This window comes from Cajanus cajan, chromosome 3, assembly GCF_000230855.2.
Source record: "Cajanus cajan strain Asha chromosome 3, NIPB_CcT2T_4, whole genome shotgun sequence".
Lineage (NCBI taxonomy): Eukaryota > Viridiplantae > Streptophyta > Magnoliopsida > Fabales > Fabaceae > Cajanus > Cajanus cajan.
In genome coordinates, this window is record NC_138519.1 from 10944565 (window position 1) to 10965431 (window position 20867).

At 32.5% G+C, this 20867-nt stretch overlaps 3 protein-coding genes across 3 annotated transcripts; 1 reads left to right on the forward strand and 2 right to left on the reverse strand.

Moving 5' to 3' along the window:
• Positions 1-2483: 2483 nt before the first annotated feature.
• Positions 2484-9584, reverse strand: LOC109814578 (cytochrome P450 94B3). The gene is made up of 2 exons (XM_020379036.3): positions 8198-9584; positions 2484-3347 (listed from the first exon to the last, which is right to left on the reverse strand). Exons 1-2 carry the CDS (start codon positions 8963-8965, stop codon positions 2601-2603), a joined length of 1515 nt encoding a protein of 504 aa, XP_020234625.1. The 5' UTR covers positions 8966-9584; the 3' UTR covers positions 2484-2600.
• Positions 5943-8179, reverse strand: LOC145955533 (uncharacterized). Its single transcript, XM_083070375.1, has one exon. The coding sequence runs from the start codon at positions 7909-7911 to the stop codon at positions 6691-6693; it is 1221 nt and encodes a 406-aa protein (XP_082926501.1). The 5' UTR covers positions 7912-8179; the 3' UTR covers positions 5943-6690.
• A 2594-nt stretch (positions 9585-12178) lies between the features above and the next one.
• On the forward strand, positions 12179-13446 carry LOC109814575 (putative polyamine transporter At3g13620). The gene is given in 3 exon segments (XM_020379034.3): positions 12179-12189; positions 12439-13027; positions 13110-13446. Coding segments are annotated over 3 exon segments (660 nt in total). The 3' UTR covers positions 13170-13446.
• The last annotated feature ends 7421 nt before the right edge of the window (positions 13447-20867 follow it).

Sequence of the window (20867 nt, forward strand, 5' to 3'; positions counted from 1 at the left end):
TTTTTTTATACTGACAACCAATTATATCCTTTAATTGTGTCATGTCATGTTAAAAGTAAATGTGTTTACAGTGACATGACATAATTAAATGATATAATTGGTTGTCAGTGTAAAAAAACTTTACGCTAACAATGTATAGGTAATTAACTCATATATATATATATATATATATATATATATATATATATATATATATATGAGTTATGCACAAGAATTAAGACAATAATTAATATTTTATTTTTTCAAAGTATTTATTACATATTTTCCTATTATACCCTTTAGGTAGTTGGAGAAGAAATAATTACATTAGAAAATGAATAGACATATTGTTCAGTAAACATAAATTAATTATTAAGGAAAAAATGAAGAAAAAAATTAATTAGTCATTAATTTTAGAAAAGTGACAATAAAAAAAAATAACAAAATCTAACAAAACGACTATGAAAAAGAAACGGAGGGACTATATGCCTTGAAATCATAATTCTTTCAAATCATAAATTTTGAAAATTATGATACATAAGAATAATTAAAATATATTTAATTAACCATTAATGTTTTCTGAAAAATATTTAATTGGACATAAATATTTTTAAAAATATTTATAAATGATACTTGACCATTAACAATTATTATAACATTAAATGAATGGTATCTTTAACGATTTTACCGCATTAACTCTTTTCTTTTTAAACTGGAAATGCGACTTTCCTACCTCCCCATGTGAACAATTATTTGAAAAATATAAAAAAAAAATTTCTTGTGGATTTATGTTTCTTGAAAATGTTATTTTTTTAAAATAAAAAAGTAAACATAAAAAATTAACATTCTCAATTTTAAATTTTCAAAAAGTTAATTTTTTTCATGTACAAAATGTCTCTATGTGTTTGATAGGATGCACTTCAAGCATTATTAGCGAAAAAATATCCTTTTATATATATATATAAAATAAATACACACTCATGAGTCAATATCTATTGAAATCAGGTGCATGTCTAAAAATTTATAGCAAATCATATATCTTTAATAACTTTTATTATATGATACAAATTTAATTGATTTAACCATTAAATTATGCATTAATATTATACTCAAGAGCATGTATATATATTATGTTACAATGGTGACAACAATAATGATAGTTGAAATGGTGTGACAACAATATTATAATAACAATGATAACAATAACAATAATAAAGAAAATTATGACAATGGTGGTATATTACTGTATTTGTAATCTTTTAATCAAAGTCTTTTAATCTAACACTTGTTGCTAGTTGTTCTCATGTTAGTAAGTATTTTCATTTGAGTGGTCCTATTAGAAGATGTTTCTAATAAGAAACTTCTTAATATAAGAAAATAAAAATTATTAATAATAACCATTAAATTAAAATAGATAGGTAAAATTAATTAACTATAAAAAAAATTACCATATATCATTACCATATATATCTATCATAATCGACACCAATACTATCATCACACAATCATAAAATATGATGGCTTTATCTTGAGGAAACTCGAGATCATCACTCAAATTATCTTCCTTTGCTGTTGTAGCCAAAGCCATAAGTATTATTAATTACAATATTAAATAATACACAAGATTTTTATTTATTGAAAATTGAAAAAATAAATACATTTTCAGTATTTTCATTTCTTTTTATAATAAAAAATTATAAAAATTAAACCAAACACTTTTAAACTTACATATATATGTGATTGTAAGACCTACTTTAAGACCCAAGGGCCGACATTGTATTTTTAGGTTTAATTTTTGTCTATATTAAAATAATAATTGGCTAGCGGGAGACACGTCCCGCGAACATAGATTAGTTATTAATTGTTAGCTATAGATTATCACATGGACACTATAAGAATTTTTGCCATATAATGATCAATGACACACACCTTACAGTGAAACAATATGTGTCACTAAAAATTACTTTTACATACACAATAAATGCAATATATATTGATATATTATTAAAAAAATGTGGGTATAAATTAAGTGATACACAAAATATGTTGTTAAATCTCATTCAAAATCAATACTAAAATTGTGTGTAATTATATATCAAATAGATATATACCTACATATATTATATTTATAATGACACATTTTGTGTGTCACTATATGTAATATTTTTTGTAGTGGGACTATGTCCATGGATCAAATAAAAAAACTTAAATATTTATAAAATATATTAAGCCTAATGGACATAAAACATGTCACCCTATACTTTCACATAATAATTTTTTTTTCGTAATCATAATATTAGTACAAAATATCTAATATAAAAAGTTATGACCAATTTTCGTCAACCATAAATAGATACAATATAAATATATTTTCTTTTTCAATATAATTTATTTCATAAATTTCTAAGAATTTCACATGATATTTATCTCTAACAAATTCTTCTTTCATGTCATATTTTAATTTATATATTTTTATCAAATGCATAAAAGTAACTCACATCAAGAAATATAAAAATACATTAACTATAACATGATTTTGGTCTAAGCATACACATTAACACATTAATGAACACCACAATTTCCAACAACTAAACCCAAGAAGCCAGCACACGGTTTCACTCTCATTTCTCAGTCTCAGCTCCAGTTGATCTGTTGTATACCCTGACTTTGAAACCCCCAGCCATATGAGCCGCCAGTAGAGGAACAAAACGCGGGCGCTCATCAGAAACCGGCGAAATAACAAAGGACTTAAGAACAGAAGCCACCACATACTCCATCTGAATGAAAGCCATTTCCTTCCCAAGACACACTCTAGGACCCGCCAGAAACACCGCAAACTTGTAAGGACTCACACTCTTCACAATTCCATTATCAACATTATCTTCATGGAACCACCGTTGGGGTTTAAACTCCAAACAGTCCTTCCCCCACAGAGCTTCCATTCTCCCCATCCCATACGGAAAATAAGTAACCCTATCCCCTTTCCCCACGCGAGTCCCATCGGGTAACACGTCAGCACCAATCGCATGCTTCGAGTCCCACGCAACCGGAGGGTACAGCCTCATGGACTCGCACAAACACGCCTTCAGAAACCTCATCTCTTTCAACCACTCGTAGTCCAAACGCAAACCCTTCTCACTCACCTCTTTCACTATCACCTCCTCTTCCTCTCGCTGCTTCGATAGCAACCAAAACAGCCACGTCATCGCCGCCGAAGTCGTGTTCCTCCCCGCCATTATCATGCTTATAACCATGTCTCTTACCAACGTTTCCGATTGCCCCGCCTCCAACAACCGAACAAGCAAATCCATGCTTTTTTTCCCCTTCTTTATATCCTTCTTCTTTGTTACTATAATCTCCGTCACCGACTCGTGTGTTGGGAAGAAACTTTAAAGGCTAGAAGGAAGTGTTTAAGATTGAGAGAGGTTGGAAGATTTTGAGAGAAAGAAAGGCTTGTTGTATTGAATGTTTCTAAACTTTTTTGCTTACTTCCAAATGGTTAGGATCTTGCCACCACAACATTCATCTAAGGGCTATAATTCATTTTCTAGAACTTTCTAAAACATTCCTACAATTCTAAACTTTTCTAAACTTATCTAGAAACATCTTATGGATAAACATCTATAGATATTTTGTACATCATTCTAGAATCTTTTAGATAGGATTTTCTAGAATTCTATTTGGGCCTTTGCTAATATTGGGCTTTTATCTTTTAAGCCCAACATACAAAATCAATTTATATTCCAACACCCCCTCTTAAACTTGATTTTGTACTCCAAGCAAACTTCTCAACTTCATAAAGACTTCTTTCTTCAGCGGTTTGGTGAAGATATCTGCTACCTGATCATGCGTCTTCACATATTCCATTTGCACATCCTTGTTGCTGATGCATTCTCTAATGTAATGGTAACGGGTGTGGTTGTGCTTACTTTGATCATGGAAGACTGGGTTTTTTGCTAATGCTATTGCCGACTTGTTGTCCACGTAAATCTTTGTTGGCTCCACTTAACTCCTTCAATAGGTTGCGTAGCCAAATAGCATGGCGAACGCATGAAGTTGCAGCTACATACTCTGCTTCACATGTAGACAAAGTGACAATAGGCTGCTTCTTGGACATCCAAGTAAAGGCTGTGTCTCCCATGTAGAACACAAATCCACTTGTGCTCTTTCGGTCATCCATATCTCCACTCCAATCGCTATCATTATATCCAACAAGCTTGTAATCGTTAGAATTTGAGTAGTATAGGCCAAAGCTTGTTGTACCTTTGATATATCGAAGAATCCTCTTCGCAGTCTTGAGGTGAGTAGTTGTTGGAGCTTCCATGTACCGACTCACGACTCCAACGACATAGAGAATGTCTGGTCTTGTACAAGTTAAATAGCGCAAACTTCCAACAAGACTTTTATAGAGGGTTGGATCCACCTTTTCTCCCTCTTCATCCTTACTCAACTTGATGCCGCATTCCATAGGAGTGCCAACTAGATTAGCATCATCCAACTTGAACTTCTTGAGGAGGTCTTTAGCATAGCTTTCTTGAGTAATAAAAATTCCTTCGTTTCCTTGCTTTACTTCAATTCCGAGATAATATGCCATAAGCCCCATGTCGGTCATTTCAAACTCCTTGGTCATATCCTTCTTGAATTCCTCAAACATGCTTGGATTGTTCCCTGTAAAGATCAAGTCATCGACATACAAGCATACAATCAAAATATCTTTACCTTGAGCTTTGATATAGAGTGCATGACACTTGATGAAATTCGCTTCTTTGAAGTACTTGTCAATCCAAACATTCCAAGCTCTCGGAGCTTGTTTCAATCCATAAAGAGTTTTCTTTAATCTCAAGACTTTATCTTCTTCTCCTTTAACTTCATATCCTTGTGGTTGCTCAATGTAGACTTCTTCTTCAAGAACTCCATTTAAGAAGGCAGATTTGACATCCATTTGATGTATCTTCCAATTATTCTGAGCTTCTAATGATATAATAAGTCTAACAGTTTCTAGTCGAGCAACAGGAGCAAATTCCTCATCATAGTCGATGCCAGCCCTTTGAATGTAGCCCTTTGCTACCAATCTTGCTTTGTATCTCTGAACTTCTCCTTTGGAGTCCTTCTTTGCTTTTTAGACCCACTTGACACTAATTGCTGTGTGTTCTTTTGGAAGCGAGACTAGCTCCCAAGTATCATTCTTTTTTATTGCCTCGATCTCTTCATCCATTGCATTTCTCCAACTCTTCTTTCCAATTGCTTCTTGGAAGTTCATGGTCTCACAGTCTGCAAATAGACAGAATAAGGTAACATTGTCTAGATTTTCGGTTGCCTCATATATTTCTTGGAGACTTCGAAAACGTGGCATTCTTTCACTTGAGCTTTCATAATCTTGAAGGGTTGTATTTGGTGAAGTGGGTGGAGTAGTAGGTGTCTCTTGCGGTTTTTGTTGTTGTTCCACATCATCTTCTTCAACGCACGGGAAGAAGGTATGATCCTCACAATTTGTCGACCAATCCCATTCTCCTTCTTCATCAAACACTACATTCCGACTGATGATTGTTTTCCTTGAATCAGGATTGTAGAGTTTGTACCCTTTGGAGTTGGCGTCGTAACCAATGAAGATGTATTTTTCACTTTTGTCATCAAGTTTACTTCATTTCTCATCTGGCACATGCACATGAGCTATGCTTCCAAAGACTCTAAGATGAGAAATACCTGGTTTTCTACCGCTCCATGCTTCTTGTGGTGTTTTTCCACTAACGCTTCTTGTTGGAGAGCGGTTGGTTAGATAGACTGTACATGCAACAGCTTCAGCCCAAAACTCCTTTGGAAGTTTTTTACTTTTAAGCATGCTTCTTGCCATCTCCAAGATTGTTCTATTCTTCCTTTCAGCCACTCCGTTTTGTTGAGGCGATCTTGGCACTGTCAATTGTCGTCTAATTCCATTGTCTTCACAATACTTCTGAAACTCTTTTGATGTGAACTCTCCTCCACGATTGGATCTCAAAGCTTTGATCAGAAGACCACTTTCCTTCTCAACATGGGCTTTAAACTTCTTGAAGTTCTCGAATACTTCTGATTTTTCTTTTAAGAAATATACCCATGTTTTTCTTGAAAAATCATCAATGAAGAGAAGGAAATAATTACTCTTACCAAGTGATCTTGGCTTGATTGGTCCGCACACATCTGTGTGTATGAGTTCTAATGGCTTTTGAGCTCTTGAGTCTCACTCCTTTGGAAAACTCAATCGAAATTGTTTTCCAAGTAGACATCCTTCACAGACTTGGTTGGGGTGAGTAATACAAGGCAGCCCTCTCACCATTGCCTTCTTGGAGAGCAACTCTAATCCTTTAAAATTAAGATGGCCAAATCGAAGATGCCAAAGCCACGATTGGTCTTTGTAGCACATCTTGAGACATTGTGGGCCATCACTTTGAATGTTGAGCACGAACATTCTATTTCTCGTCATTGGCACCTTTGTAATGAATCTACTTGTGTTATCTCTTATAGAAAGGTTATTATTCTTAAGTTGAATATCATAACCTTTCTCTAAGAGTTGTCCTAAGCTCAAGATGTTGCTCTTCATGCTTGGCACATAATATACGTTGGAAATAAATTGATGTTCTTCATTCTTTAGTCGGATGAGGACATTACCTTTTCCTTCCACCGCCACCTTTGATTCATCTCCAAAAGCCATGTTTCCCTTTATTGATTCGTCAAGCTCTACGAACATGCTTCTTTTCCCACACATATGGTTACTTGCTCCACTGTCAAGGTACCACTGATTATCCTCACCTTTATCTTGGCCCTTGTAAGCCAATAGCAAGGTACCATCTTCTTGACACCTTTCTTCAGCATAATTGGCTTTCTCTTCGACTTTATTTTTGTTAGGGGCTCTACATTCAGAAGCATAATGTCCAAACTTATTACAATTGTAACACTTGATTCGTGACTTGTCATACCTTGAATTCGGATTTCCTCTCCCACGACCTCTGTTAGAGCTTTCTCCTCTCTGGTTATTATTGTTAGGCCTTCGTCCTTGTCCATGTCCATATGCACGCCCTCGTCCTTGTTCTTGACTATAACTTCGCCTTGATTGGTTGTGTGCATTTTCTTCTTTTCTTGAATCAACATGTGCCTTGAAGACTTGCTCCACGATCTCTTCCTTTTTTTTTTCTTTTCTTCATAAGCTTGCAACGAACCAAGAAGTTGCTCTATTGACATGGCCTCCAAGTCTTTTGTTTCTTCGGTAATGGTGACAATATGTTCGAACTTTGGATCCAATGATCTAAGAATTTTCTCCATAATTCTTACATCATCTAACTTCTCACCATTTCTTTTTAGGTTATTAGTAACTGTTAAAACTCTCGAAAAGTAATCGGAGACTAGTTCACCTTCCTTCATATGTAAAGCTTCAAACTCTCCTCTCAAAGTTTGAAGACGTACCTTTTTTACTTGATCTGCTCCCTTGTAAGAGATCTTGAGCTTCTCCCATGCTTCCTTGGCTGTCTTGACTCCGGAAATCTTCTCAAAGGTATCTTCATCTAATCCTTGATAGATTAGACAGAGAGCTTTCCTGTCTCTCTTCCTTGAGTCTCTCAAGCTATCCTTTTGAGCTTGAGAAAGACTCTCTACATTCTCTGGTTTGGTGTGGCCCTTCTCGACCACCTCCCAGACATCATGTGCACCAAGGAGAGCTACCATCCTTAAGCTCCAATTGTCATAGTTGCTCTTGGTGAGCATCGGGACTTGAAAAGGAACTCTAGTATTTGCCATTTCTCTGAAGATCTTATGGCTCTTGATACCACTTTGTTGGGAAGAAACTTTAAAGGCTAGAAGGAAGTGTTTAAGATTGGGAGAGGTTGGAAGATTTTGAGAGAAAGAAAGACTTGTTGTATTGAATGCTTCTAAACTTTTTTGCTTACTTCCAAATGATACAACCATCCCCTATTTATACTAGTGGCACCTCCTTAACCAATGGTTAGGATCTTGCCTCCACAAGATTTATCTAAGGGCTATAATTCATTCTCTAGAACTTTCTAAAACATTCCTACAATTCTAAACTTTTCTAAACTTATCTAGAAACATCTTATGGATAAACATTTATAGATATTTTGTACATCATTTTAGAATCTTTTAGATAGGATTTTCTAGAATTCTATTTAGGCCTTTGCTAATATTGGGCTTTTATCTTTTAAGCCCAACATACAAAATCAATTTATATTCCAACATCGTGCACCAGCTTCACCGCTTCCTTCATCGACTTCTCCGACCCCATGTCAAACATCCTCTTCATCTTCCACACCACAAACACCGGCGCGGCCCCACGCGCCGCGCTCACCTCCGAAGCCGTGTCGAACGCCGTCAAGAGTGGCGGCAAGGGCTTCGACAAATCCAAACAGCACGGGTCGTGCCCTAAGGACACCTTGCAGACCGTATCAAAGGTGAGTCTCCGCAGCACGTCTTGAAGGTCGATCACGTGGCTCCCACGTGCGGCCCAATCCAAGAGTGGGAGAAGCCTATTGTGAACCTCTTCGTTGAGGGTTTTGACGATGAAGTCTCTGAGGGAGCGCGTGGTGAACTCGTGGCTGGCTAACTTGCGCTGCGCGTGCCACAACTCGCCGTCGACGTTGAATATGCCGCAGCCGAGAAGGTCGCCGAGGATTTCGGTGAAGGGTTTGCCTTTGGGGAAGTTGGCGAAGTTGGTCTTCAGGATGTACTCCACGTTGTGGGGGTTCGCCGTCACCACCGTGCGGCGCGCGCCGAGGCGGTGCACGACGATGGTTTGCGTAGGCGATTGGGCCAAGTGGTGGGTGTACCAATCGAGGAGACGGTGGCGGTTTTGGTAAAAGGAAATGAGGCATCCAATGATGGGGTGTGAAGGAGGTGCATGGTTATGATAACGTTGTTGTTGTTGTTGCTGTAGCTCGTTGAAGAGAAGGAGAAACCCCAAGCCTAAGCTTATGGACCCGAGAAAAACAAAGAAGAAAATAAGCATGGCTTGTGAGTGTTTGTTTGACAAACTTTACTCAAATATTATCCCCTTGTGTTAGGGTCTGTCTGTGAGAGATTTTAATGGAAAGAATGGGAGGAGAAGACTTAAAAGTTTTGTCCCGTTCAGAATATGACAGCAAATAAAGGATTTGTATTCTCTCCTCCCGGTAACAATAATAACTATTATTAGATATATTTATTTAATAGTTTAAATTTAATCTTATAAAAATTATTTAAGAAATTACATTAATTATATTAAAAAATTAATCAAAATTATTATAATATTATTTAAAAATTTACATTAATTTTATAATAATATTTTTGGTTGTGTAATAATAAAATTATTTAAGAAATATATATAATTATATTGATAATAGTTGACATTTATTTTAAAATATGAACTATTATTAATATAATTGTATATATTTCTTAAATAATTTTGATTATTGCATGACCAAAAATATTATTACAAAATTAATATAATTTCTTAAATAATATTGAAATAATTTTGATTAATTTGGTAATATTGTAATTAATGTAATTTTTTAAATAATTTTTATAAGATTGAATTTGAACCATTAGATATATCCAATGATTATTATTATTACTGGAGAGAGACTAGAGAGAGAGGATTGCAGGAGAGGATCCAAATTCGCAAATAAAAGGTAATTTTTCTTTATTTGGTAAAAGAATTTTAAATTTTAATTTATTTTTGTATTTTATAATTTTAAATTTAATAATATAAATATTTTTTTAAAATATTATATTAAAATTAGGAAGTTAAAATTAGGTATGAAAGATTTTGCTACCCTCATTTCCCCTCATAAAAATTAAACCAAATAAAAACAATTTTTAAAAACCTTTTTTCCATTCTATTCTAACAGAATGTTTAGGGTTATATATATATATATATATATATATATATATATATATATATATATATATATATATATATATATATATATATATATATATATAGGAAAATGCTAATATACTCCCACCTATTTTTTAGGGAAAGTATGTTAGCAACTTACACCAAAATTTTAGGACAAAAAACCACTCATTTCTTTTTATTTGTTTAATTTGTATAAAGGATATTATGGTAATTTGATTTAATTTAAATAAAAATAAAATATTTCCTCTCTCTTATTAACTTCATTCTCTAAGTCATTTCTCTCTCTTATTAAATTTCTTCTCTCCAATTCATTTCTCTTCCTTATTAAATTCTTTCTCTAACTTATTTATCTCTCTCCTATTAAATTCCTTCTTTAACTCATTTCTCTATTATCTCTCATGATGTCTCCCCCCTCTCTGAAAAAATAAAAATTAATTAATAAAATAAATAAATGAATTGGAGAATGAAATTAATAAGAAAGAGAAATATTTTAGTTTTATTTAAAATTAAATTAAATTACTATAATATCTTTTGTACGAATTAAATAAATTAAAATAAACAAGTGATTTTTTTGTCTTAAAATTTTGGTGTAGGTTGCTAACATACTCCCACTAAAAAATAGGTAGGAGTATATTAGCATTTCCCATATATATATATGGGAACTAATATGATAACTATTAACGACTATTAGATTAAAATAAATGTCTTGTATTAAAAGATTATAAACAAAGTTATCACATATTGTCATTGTCATAATTTATTATTATAATAATAATTATTATTTTTTTAATGTTATTTCAATTGTTGCTACTATTGTCACCTCCATCACATAGTTGTCATCTCACCACCACAACTAGTGCAATCACCACTGTTACCATCATTAAAAGCGGTGGTGGCAGTGGCTATGGTGAAAGAACTAATGGTGGTGTTAGTAATTACAATAGTAGTGGGGGTTATAAAGACAATAATTGTGTTTACATAAATGTTGATGATGGTTATAATAATAGTAATGAGAGAAATAAAGATGATGACAATAAATGATAATTTTATTTGTAACTTTTTAATCTAAACCATTTATTTTAATTTAAAGTTTGTTATAAATTATTTTCATGTTCTTATATTAGCAACGGTGTCATATATATATATATATATATATATATATATATATATATATATATAAGTGATTATCTATTTTTGTATATATAATTTTTAGATTGTCTTACCCTTAAATTTTTAAATAATAAAAAATAATATCTAAAATTAACTATTCTTACAAATTTAAGACTCAAACTTAAGAATTTGATGTTTGAAGACTATGTAGAATATTAATTGATTCAATAAATAATTTTTAAACAGCTTTAAACATATAAAGAGGTACAAAATATTTCAGTTCAATATATATATATATATATATATATATATGAGTGTGTGAATGTATATATGTGTGTTTGTGTGTGAGATATTATTAGGGGTGAGCAACGGGTGGGTTTGGTCGGGTTCGGGTGAAAAATGTCTAACCCGTTGTAAATCGGCTTTGAAAAAATGTGACCCATATCCGACCGACTGAGCTTTCGATTTGAGGCGGTTCGGGTTGAAACGGATTCGGATTTAAGCAGGTGGGTATAATCGGGTTTGAATTTTTTTGTAGACCAATTTATCTTAACGAAGATGTAGCTTAAAACGATAAAAAAATATTTTTAAAATAGTGTATAAAAATAGAATGAAGGTGACAATAGATGGTGTAAATAGATTCGTAGTTGAAACATTTATAAACTAAAGAAGCAAAAATAAAAGATAACAAAATTCATAGTTGTTACATGGAAAAGAAATATAAAGTTAGATTACAAAACCATAAGAAATCACAGTCACACAAAATGTACTCAAAATGGAGATAAGAAGATGGAAAAGAAAGACAAAGAAAGAAGCAAAAAGATAACTCTAAAAATAGACTAGTGTGTTGAGAAGTTTAATGAGGAAGGAGAAGACAAAATAAATATCTAAGTTATGAGAAAAAGGAAAAAAAATAAGTTACAAATTGATGGCTATATTATACTTGAAATAAAGACTTTTAAATTTGGACCATTGTTATTTAGTTATACAAAAGTAATAAAAAATTAAACTTATCTCATTTTCGGTTGGGTTCGATTTTTAGCGGGTTTAAAAATTCAAAACCGAACCCGCCCAATATAACCCGTATAAAATTAAAATTTTAACCCGATTTACTCATAAGACCCGCCCGAACCCACCCAAAAACAATATTTTTTTTCAGATTTTTCGGGTTCGGTTCGGGTGTCGGTTTAATGTTCACCCCTAGATATTATGATGAACCCATGGTACACAGTGAACAAGCAATAAGTAACGTACTGGAATTACTACAGTGGACGTGTTACATTGAAAAGTGTTATTTTAATAAAAGGTTTAAATGCATTTTTATTCATATGCTATTATAATTATGTAATTTTGATCTTTACAATTTTAATTGAGTAATTTTAAATTTTGAAGTATCATAATTTTATAATTTGATCCTCAAATTTTAACTAAACAATTTTAATTTATTAACTATGACAATTATATCTTTTTAGTCTCAAGTATTATAATTATATAATTTTTTACTTATTTAAATTACATATATTATAATTTTCATTCGTCGTTATCGCTGTGGTTTCTCTCTCCCCTTTTCTCTTGATGTCTCTCATCACAATCCCCAAAATCAAACCCTATAGATGGCTTAGTCTAGGTCAAAAGGGGGTTAAGAAAGACTAGAACTTGTACTTCAACACGCTCTTCTGGAACTTGAATTTCTGGGACAACGTCAGTACTTTGGCTGGGGAAGTTGATAGGCCACAAAAAACCTTTCCTTTGGCTCTTTTCATTGCCGTGATTTTCACCTGCGTCTCTTACTTGATTCCACTCTTCGCCGTCACTGGAGCTGTTTCCGTCGACCAGAGCGAGTGGGAAATCGGGTTCAACGCGCAGGCGGCGGAGATCATCGCCGGAAAATGGTTAAAAATCTGGATCAAAATCGGTGCAGCATTGTCGGCAATTGGGCTCTTCGAGGCCCAATTGAGCAGCAGCGCGTACCAGGTTGAGGGCATGGCGGAGATTGTGATTCTGCCGAAGCTTTTCGGGTTGCGGTCGCGGTGGTTCAACACGCTGTGGTTGGGGATATGGGTATGGATTGAATTACTATGAGCATCAGGGTTGTTTATTAAGGGATTCTAAGTGCGTGTTTGATTGCTATTAATTGAAACAGATATATTGCAGAGGGTGGCCTAACTGGGGAGCGCAAGCGGTTGGTGCCTCGAAGAGGTAAAACACCTCTAGATGCCAGGAGGAGTTGAAGATGTACAATAAAAAGCTTCTAAAGACGTTGCTGAATGAAGGACTTGCAGTTTTAGGGGATGGTGTATCTGAATCTGATTATATTAGAGTGCAGGAGAGGCTAAAGAAACTCATAAAGGGGCTCTGTCGTGGCTTTGTTGGTGCAAAAATAAGTATAATTTTTTTTTTTAAATGCAATCTACATTGGTTGTCTAGAGAACCGATACATCAGTTCTTCAGAACCGATATAAAATTATATATATTTTTTACGTCGCTCTATTTTACATTAGTTTTAAAATTGATGTAGATGCCTTTAGAGAACCGATGTAAAATATGCATCTTGTAGTAATGATTAAAATTTATTTTGAAAAATATATATAAAATAATAAATATTTCATTAAATGTTATTTAAAGAATGTAAAGTATTAAATAAATTACTACAATAAATGAAGAGGGATTAAATTATATTGATGTAACTTTTATTAACTATTACATGTTCAATAACTTTCAATTGAATAATAAATTATGTGATCTAATCATAGAAATACAACTTTTTAATATTACCATAAATATGTATATCAAATTTTGTTAAAATCGAACAACAATAAAAAAAATAATTAAATTATTCATATTTTACTATATTTTAATATATATATATATATATATATTAATTCAAAATTTATTGATATTGCATTTATATAGATAATATATTATACATATATATATATATTGTATATATAATCTAAGATAAATAAAATTTCAATATAACGATAAATTTCAAAAATAATTATTTTATTAATTTATGTATGAAGACTAGATAATAGATCATTAATTCTAGGGATTTGTTTTAACATATTTTCTTGATTTGAATTTTCTTTCCCAAGCAGTCCATAAACCTAAGCAATAAAAGTGGGCCACTAAGCTCTTGGGTTTTCAGTTTGACGTCCTTTACTAAGCAACATGCTATCAAATACTTTTTCCCAGCCAAAACCTGAACCTCCTTTTTTGTTGACTGGTTCTTCTACAATTCCCACTTTTATCCAAGCTTGGAAAGAATATTATCAAAAAGGTCAAAATATGGTGATTCAATTGATTGAAGATAGTATGACTAGGGAACCGTTTACCTTAAAAAAAAATAAAAATTATTATATGAGTTAATTACTTATATATTATTAGTATAATTTTTTTTTACATTAACAATTAATCATATCTTTTAATAATATTATTATTATTTATTTATTTAATTAAATTAAAATAAAAAAAGGTAAGGATCGCTCGTTTGTTCTAGACCTTCAAATTTTCACGCAACATTTATTGTATGAATTTCATTGTACCCCTGATGCTGTCCATTTAGGGCTAAAATCAATGATATTTAGACGAGCTTCCTCTTTTTACTGGTCAGGCTTGTATGCATATATTAAAACCTTCCGATAACAATGCCCAACGTTATCAAATAAATTAATTTTTTTTAAAAATAAAATTTTGTAATATAGAAAACCTAAGTCATAATTTACGATCACAAATCATAAGAACACGGGTTTTATTAAGAATTAAAGAGGAGGATTTTATCGTATATTTTCTATGCAAAAGCTAATTATAAACTAAAAATTGAACTCAAGAATCACGAATTTTAAAATTTAATAAGATAAAACTTCGATTCAAGTTTTGATTATTACAGTATATAAAAACATATGTAATCCAAATTTCATCATTGAATATTTATTTCAAATTATAGAACGAACACAATTATGCTCTATGAAAACTCTATGAAGACAAATCTGTTTCGTAATGCTCCAATCCGAATTGAATCCAATTCAGTATTCTAAAATGAATTTGAATTAAATTCTATTTTTCAATTAATTAAAAACAAAATTCGTAATCATGAATTTGATTAAAAATTGATTGAGGAACAGAAAAGAAGAGAAAAGAAGAATTCAGATTTTAGAGGATTTTACCGCATAACCGAAACCTTGAATCGATTAAAAGAACTTAGCCTCGTATCTCCATCATTATCCTTGCACAAATTTGTTTAGAGAGAAGATGAAAAGTCTCGGCCAAATTATAGAGCAATTCGTGAGAGATAAGAGAAGAGAGTTGAGAGAAGTTTCTTGAGAAAGAAATCTCAAATATGAAAAATGAGGTAAAAAGTTCAATGCAAATTAAGGGTCATTACATGAATTTAAAGACAAAGTAATGGGTCTAATCTAAGGGTCCAACCCATTAATTACATTCCTAAAGCCTAATTAACTACAACTAAACAGTTTCAAGACAAGCTAAAAAATTTAGTGTAGGGCCACGAGCTTGAGGCGCAATTTTGGACCTGAAAACGTCCAAACTGGCTTTTTCTCCCAAAATCGAAGTTGTAGATTTCCCTCTTATCTTTCCAAAGACACCAAGATTTTCCGATTCCAAGTTGTATAGCTCCAGATATGGCTTGCACAAGAAACTGTGTCAAAATAGAAAATTATTATGGGAATTTAGTAGAATTTACAACTAAATCCTAAATGATTCACTAACACAAATCTAAACTAATACATGAATATATGATACTAAAAGAAATCAAAATAAGGCAAAAACATATAAATAAAAATGTTCTAAAATATGGCTATCACCTGCATATGTAGTGTTTTGAGTGTCAACTTAATTGATAGAATTTTAAAGTATCAAAAGGAAATTAGTTTTATTTGTTGGAAGAATGATAGCAATGTGAGTAGCCTTGAGAAATTGTATATGATATTTGAATAGTAGTTGATAGTGAATAATAAGAAGTTATTTGATTTTAGAGAGTAGTAGTAGTAGTGCATACAATGAAGTCCCAATTTTCCTATTTATAGGCATGGTGCACCACCTTTGGATGATGGTGGGAATTTCTAGATTCTTCAAGTCTCTAGTTAATTTACACTCTTTTAGTTTTTTCTAGAGACCTATACATCTTATTTTATGTTTTCTAGAATTTTCTTTTTCTTTTATAGAATTTGCATCATAATTTAACACTTCCCCTTGATGCAAATTTCAATAACTGTGAGCCTAGTCTATAGTTGTTCAAATTTCATTCTTGGTAATGCTTTTGTAAATATGCCTAGAACTTATTCTTCTATTGTGTAATATTCAAGTTGAATTTGTTTTGTTGTTTCCACTTCTCTGATGAAGTGGTATTTAATGGCTGTGTTTTGTTCTCTAGTGATGAACTGGATTATTCGTCATTGATACTGTTGATTTATTATCATAGTACATAATAGTCGGTCCATCTTGTTGTTCGCCCATTTCTTCAAGAATTCTTCATAGCCATATTGTTTGACTTGTAGTTTCAGCATTGTTACATATTCTACTTTTGTTGTAGATTGTGTTGCACTTGCTTGCTTCTTTGATACCCAAGAGAAAAAACCTGATCCTAGTGAAAAAGCATATCCTGACATACTTTTAATGTCGTCTATTGATCCTGCCCAATAACTGTTGGTGAAACCAATCATCCTTGAGTTGATCATGGTTTTGTACCATATGCCAAACTCCCTCGTGTCTTATAGATATCTTAGGATTCTTTTTCCTTTTCCATAGTGAATCTGACTTGACTTCTGCATGAACCTTGATAGAAGACTTGTGGCATACATGATGTCTGGCCATGTGGTTATGAGATATAAAAGACTTCCAATCAAACTCCTGTAGCATGATACATTTGCTTTTAATGCTCCATCTTCTTTTTGTAACTTCTCATTTACTACCAATGAAGTAGCGAAAGGTTTACAATCACATCTTAAACTTCTTCAATAGAGCTTCATTATATTTCTTTTGAGAGATAAATATTCCTTATTTTTGTTGTCTCACCTCTATACGAAGGAAGTAGTTCATCAAGCCAAGGTTAGTCATCTCGAATGTCTTCATCATTTCATCTTTGAATTCTCTCATAAACTCTCTATTATTTCTTGTATAGATAAAATCATCGATGTATAGGGAAACAATTAGATTATGCTGACTTTGTATATTGATATATAATGTTGGCTCACTTTTGCTCCTCCTAAATCCTTGATCGATGAAGTATTGATTGATTCTGCTATACCATGCTCCGTATAAGGCTCTTTTTAGTCTTAGCACTTTGCCTTCACTATATTTGTTGATGAAGCCTTGTGGTTGCTCAACATAAATCTCTATCTCAAGCACTCTATTTAGAAAATTTGATTTGACATCTAATTAGTAAATGTTCCATCCTTTTTGTGTTGTAAGAGCTATTAAAGCTCTAATTGTATCTAGATGAGCTCTGGTGCAAATGTCTCATTGTAGTCAATTCCATATTGTTGATAGTAGTCTTTAGCGACCAATCTCGCCTTGTATTTTTGTATAGTTCCATTTGGATTGAGCTTTGTTTTATATACCTATTTTACTTCAATGATGTCTTTTTCATGTGGGCAGTCTACGAGCTCCCAAGTATTATTCTTTTCAATCAGTTTAATCTCTTCTTCCATAGCCTTGACCCATATTTCTTGCTTTGATGCTTCTTCATAGCATTCAGGCTCAATCATGGCCATATTGCAAGTTTCATATATGTCTACCAAAGATCTTATTCGTCTTGGAGTAGACTTTAGCGAAGAATCTTGTTGTTGTTGTGGAGAAAGCACACCTAAATCTTCTGCCTCTTCTTTCGCTTCTTCTTGAGATTGTTGTGTTGGAATTAAAATATTACTTTTAACCACTTTTTCTTATTCCCAATTCCAAGAAGCATTTTCATCAACTTCCACATCTCGACTTATGATGAGTTTCTTTGTTTGTAGGTTGTAAACTTGATAACCTTTTGATTGTGTGTTATATCCCAAGAATATTCCTCGTATAGTCTTGTCTTCAATCTTGTGCCTCTTTTGATTACAAATATGTATGTAGCAGATAAATCCAAATACTCGCATATGTTTGGCTGATGGCTTTCTTCCACTCCAAGCTTCAATAGGAGTCTTGTCTTGGACTGACTGCCTTGGTTAGACATTTGTTTAGTATTTAAATTGCGATGTAGACTATTTCAGCCCAAAAAATGTTAAGAAGACCTTTCTCCTTTAACATTGATCTTGCCATCTCCATGACAATGCGGTTCTCTCTCTCTAAGACACCATTTTGTTGTTGAGATTATGCAACTGTAAGTTGTTGCTCAATGCCTTTATCTTAATAGAATTTATAAAACTCGTGTGAGTTGTATTCTTTGCCTTGATCACTTCTTAGTACTTTTATATGTTTTCCGCTTTGCTTTTCCATAAGAGCTTTAAAATTTTTGAAGATTCCAAAAACTTCTGATATTTCTTTAAGGAAGTAGACCCACATCATTCTAGAAAAGTTATCCGTGAAAAGGATGAAGTATCTATTGTTGTAAAGTGATGGTGTCCTTATTGATCCACAGATGTCAATGTGGATCAACTCTAGCAAGTCTTTTACTCTCCAAGCTTTTTTGGTAGAAAATGGTAGTCTATGTTGCTTTCCCAAAAAGCATCCTTCACATGCTTGATTATTTTCTTTTAAAGCTGGAAAATCTCTCATCATATTTTTTGGATATAGTAGCTTCAAGGATTAAGTGTTGAAGTGGCCAAATCTTTCATGCCATAGCCATGGATCACTGACTTGCATTTTCATGGCAATGTTAGTAGCATTAGAAAGCCTCTGTTTTCTTTCTCCATTTTAAATTGAGCTATCTCTTGCATTTTGTTATCGTAGATAGTACATATATCTCTTTCAAAGTGAAGCGCGTAGCCTTTTTTCTATCATTTGGCTAATGCTCATAGATTTTCTTTAAGATTGGGAACAAGTAGGACATCATTAATAAGTCTCATACATTTCTTAGTCTCCACCATGACAGTGCCTTTGCCTTTTGACTCTACCATGGCACCATTCCCCAATCGTATTTGAACTTTGACAGAGTTATCAATTTCTTTAAAGATGCTCGGATCATTAGCCATGTGATTACTGCACCCATTATCCAAGTACCATCTTCCTTTTGATTCATTGTTGGAATATCGGGTAACATAGAAAAGACGATGCATATTATTTTGCTCTTTGACAAAATTTGCTTGTTGTTGGTTTTTGTTGCGGCAATTTTTCTCCACATGTTCAAATTTCTTACGGTGTTGACATTGAGGTTTTCCACGATGCCAACAATCTTTTTCCAAGTGACTTGTCCTCTTATAGATGGCACATAGAGGATATTTTCCTTCATTGATCTTAGAGAAACTTCTAAAATTTTCTTTATTTCTAGAAAAATCTCTAGTGTTTTTATTTCCTATGTATACTTTATTTTGAGACTGTAATTTTAGCTTTGATTGAAAGGCATTTTTTATAGAGTCTCATTCTCGCCTTTCTAATTTTTGTTCATAGGCTTCAAGAGAGCCCATTAGTTGTGTCACTTATAATGTAGACAAATCTTTTGTTTGTTCAATCGTAGTTGCAATTGCATCATATTTAGGGGTAATAGAAGTTAGAATTTTCTCAACAATTTTTTTGTCAAGAATATTTTCCCAGACTCTCATTTGACTAGCTTTTTTTTTTTATTATTCTAGAATAGTAATCTTTTATGGTCTCGGATTCTTTCATTTTTATTAATTCAAACTCACATCTTAGGGAATGAGGTTTAACATTGTGTACCTCATCACTTCCTTGAAACTCCTCCTATATTGTGTTTCAAGCTTCCTTTGCACTTGTGGCACCCACTATTCTTGGAAAAATTGTGTCATCAACTGCTTGTTGAAGGACAAATAACACCTTTGGATCCTTCTATTTGTTTTCCTTCAACTCCTTCCTCTGAGCTGTAGTAAGAGTATATATGTCTTCTAAAATAGTAAGTCCATCTTCTATAATGTCCCATAAATCTTGAAAGCGAAAAAATTTCTTCATACGCTCCAAAAATCATAGTTTTCTTTGATGAAAACAAGAACTGGAATAGATGATAGTTGATTGGTAGTGGCCATAGGTTGAGAAAATATTTTTAAAAATAGTATAAAATTTAGTTGGGTTTTTTTTATAAGTAATTGAGAATTTTATCTACGCCTAGTAGATGACCAAATGTAGCTTTGGTACCACTGACAGAATTTTAAAAGTATCAAAAGGAAATTAGTTTTATTTGTTGGAAGAATGATAGCAACATGAGTAGTCTTGAGAAATTGTGTATGATAGTTGAATAGTAGTTAGTAGTGAATAATAGGAAGTTATTTGATTTTAGAGAGTAGTAGTAGTAGTAGTAGTGCATATAATGAAGTTCCAATTTGCCTATTTATAGGCATGGTGCACCACCTTTGGATGATGGAGGAAATTTCTAGAATTCTAGACTCTTTAAGTCTCTAGTTAATCTACACTCTTTTAGTTTTTTCTAGAGACTTATACATCTTATCTTATGTTTTCTATAATTTTTTTTTCTAGAATTTGCATCATAATTTAACATTAACAAATAGTTGCCACACAAGAAACTTGGGTTATTGTAGCCATTAAAACAACCTAATCTAGTTTGGAGTATATCATAATGGATTTTATCACTCACGTAACTAGTTTTTTTTTATATCACTCAACAATTTGGGTCATGTGTGACCGATTAACCAAAGATAGACACTTTCTTGCTTTTCAAGCTAAGTTCAATGCTTTGTAGTTGGCTCATTGTTTTATAGATAACATTTTCAATCTTCATGGGGTGCATAAGTCTATCATTTTTTACTGTGATCCCCATTTTGTGAGT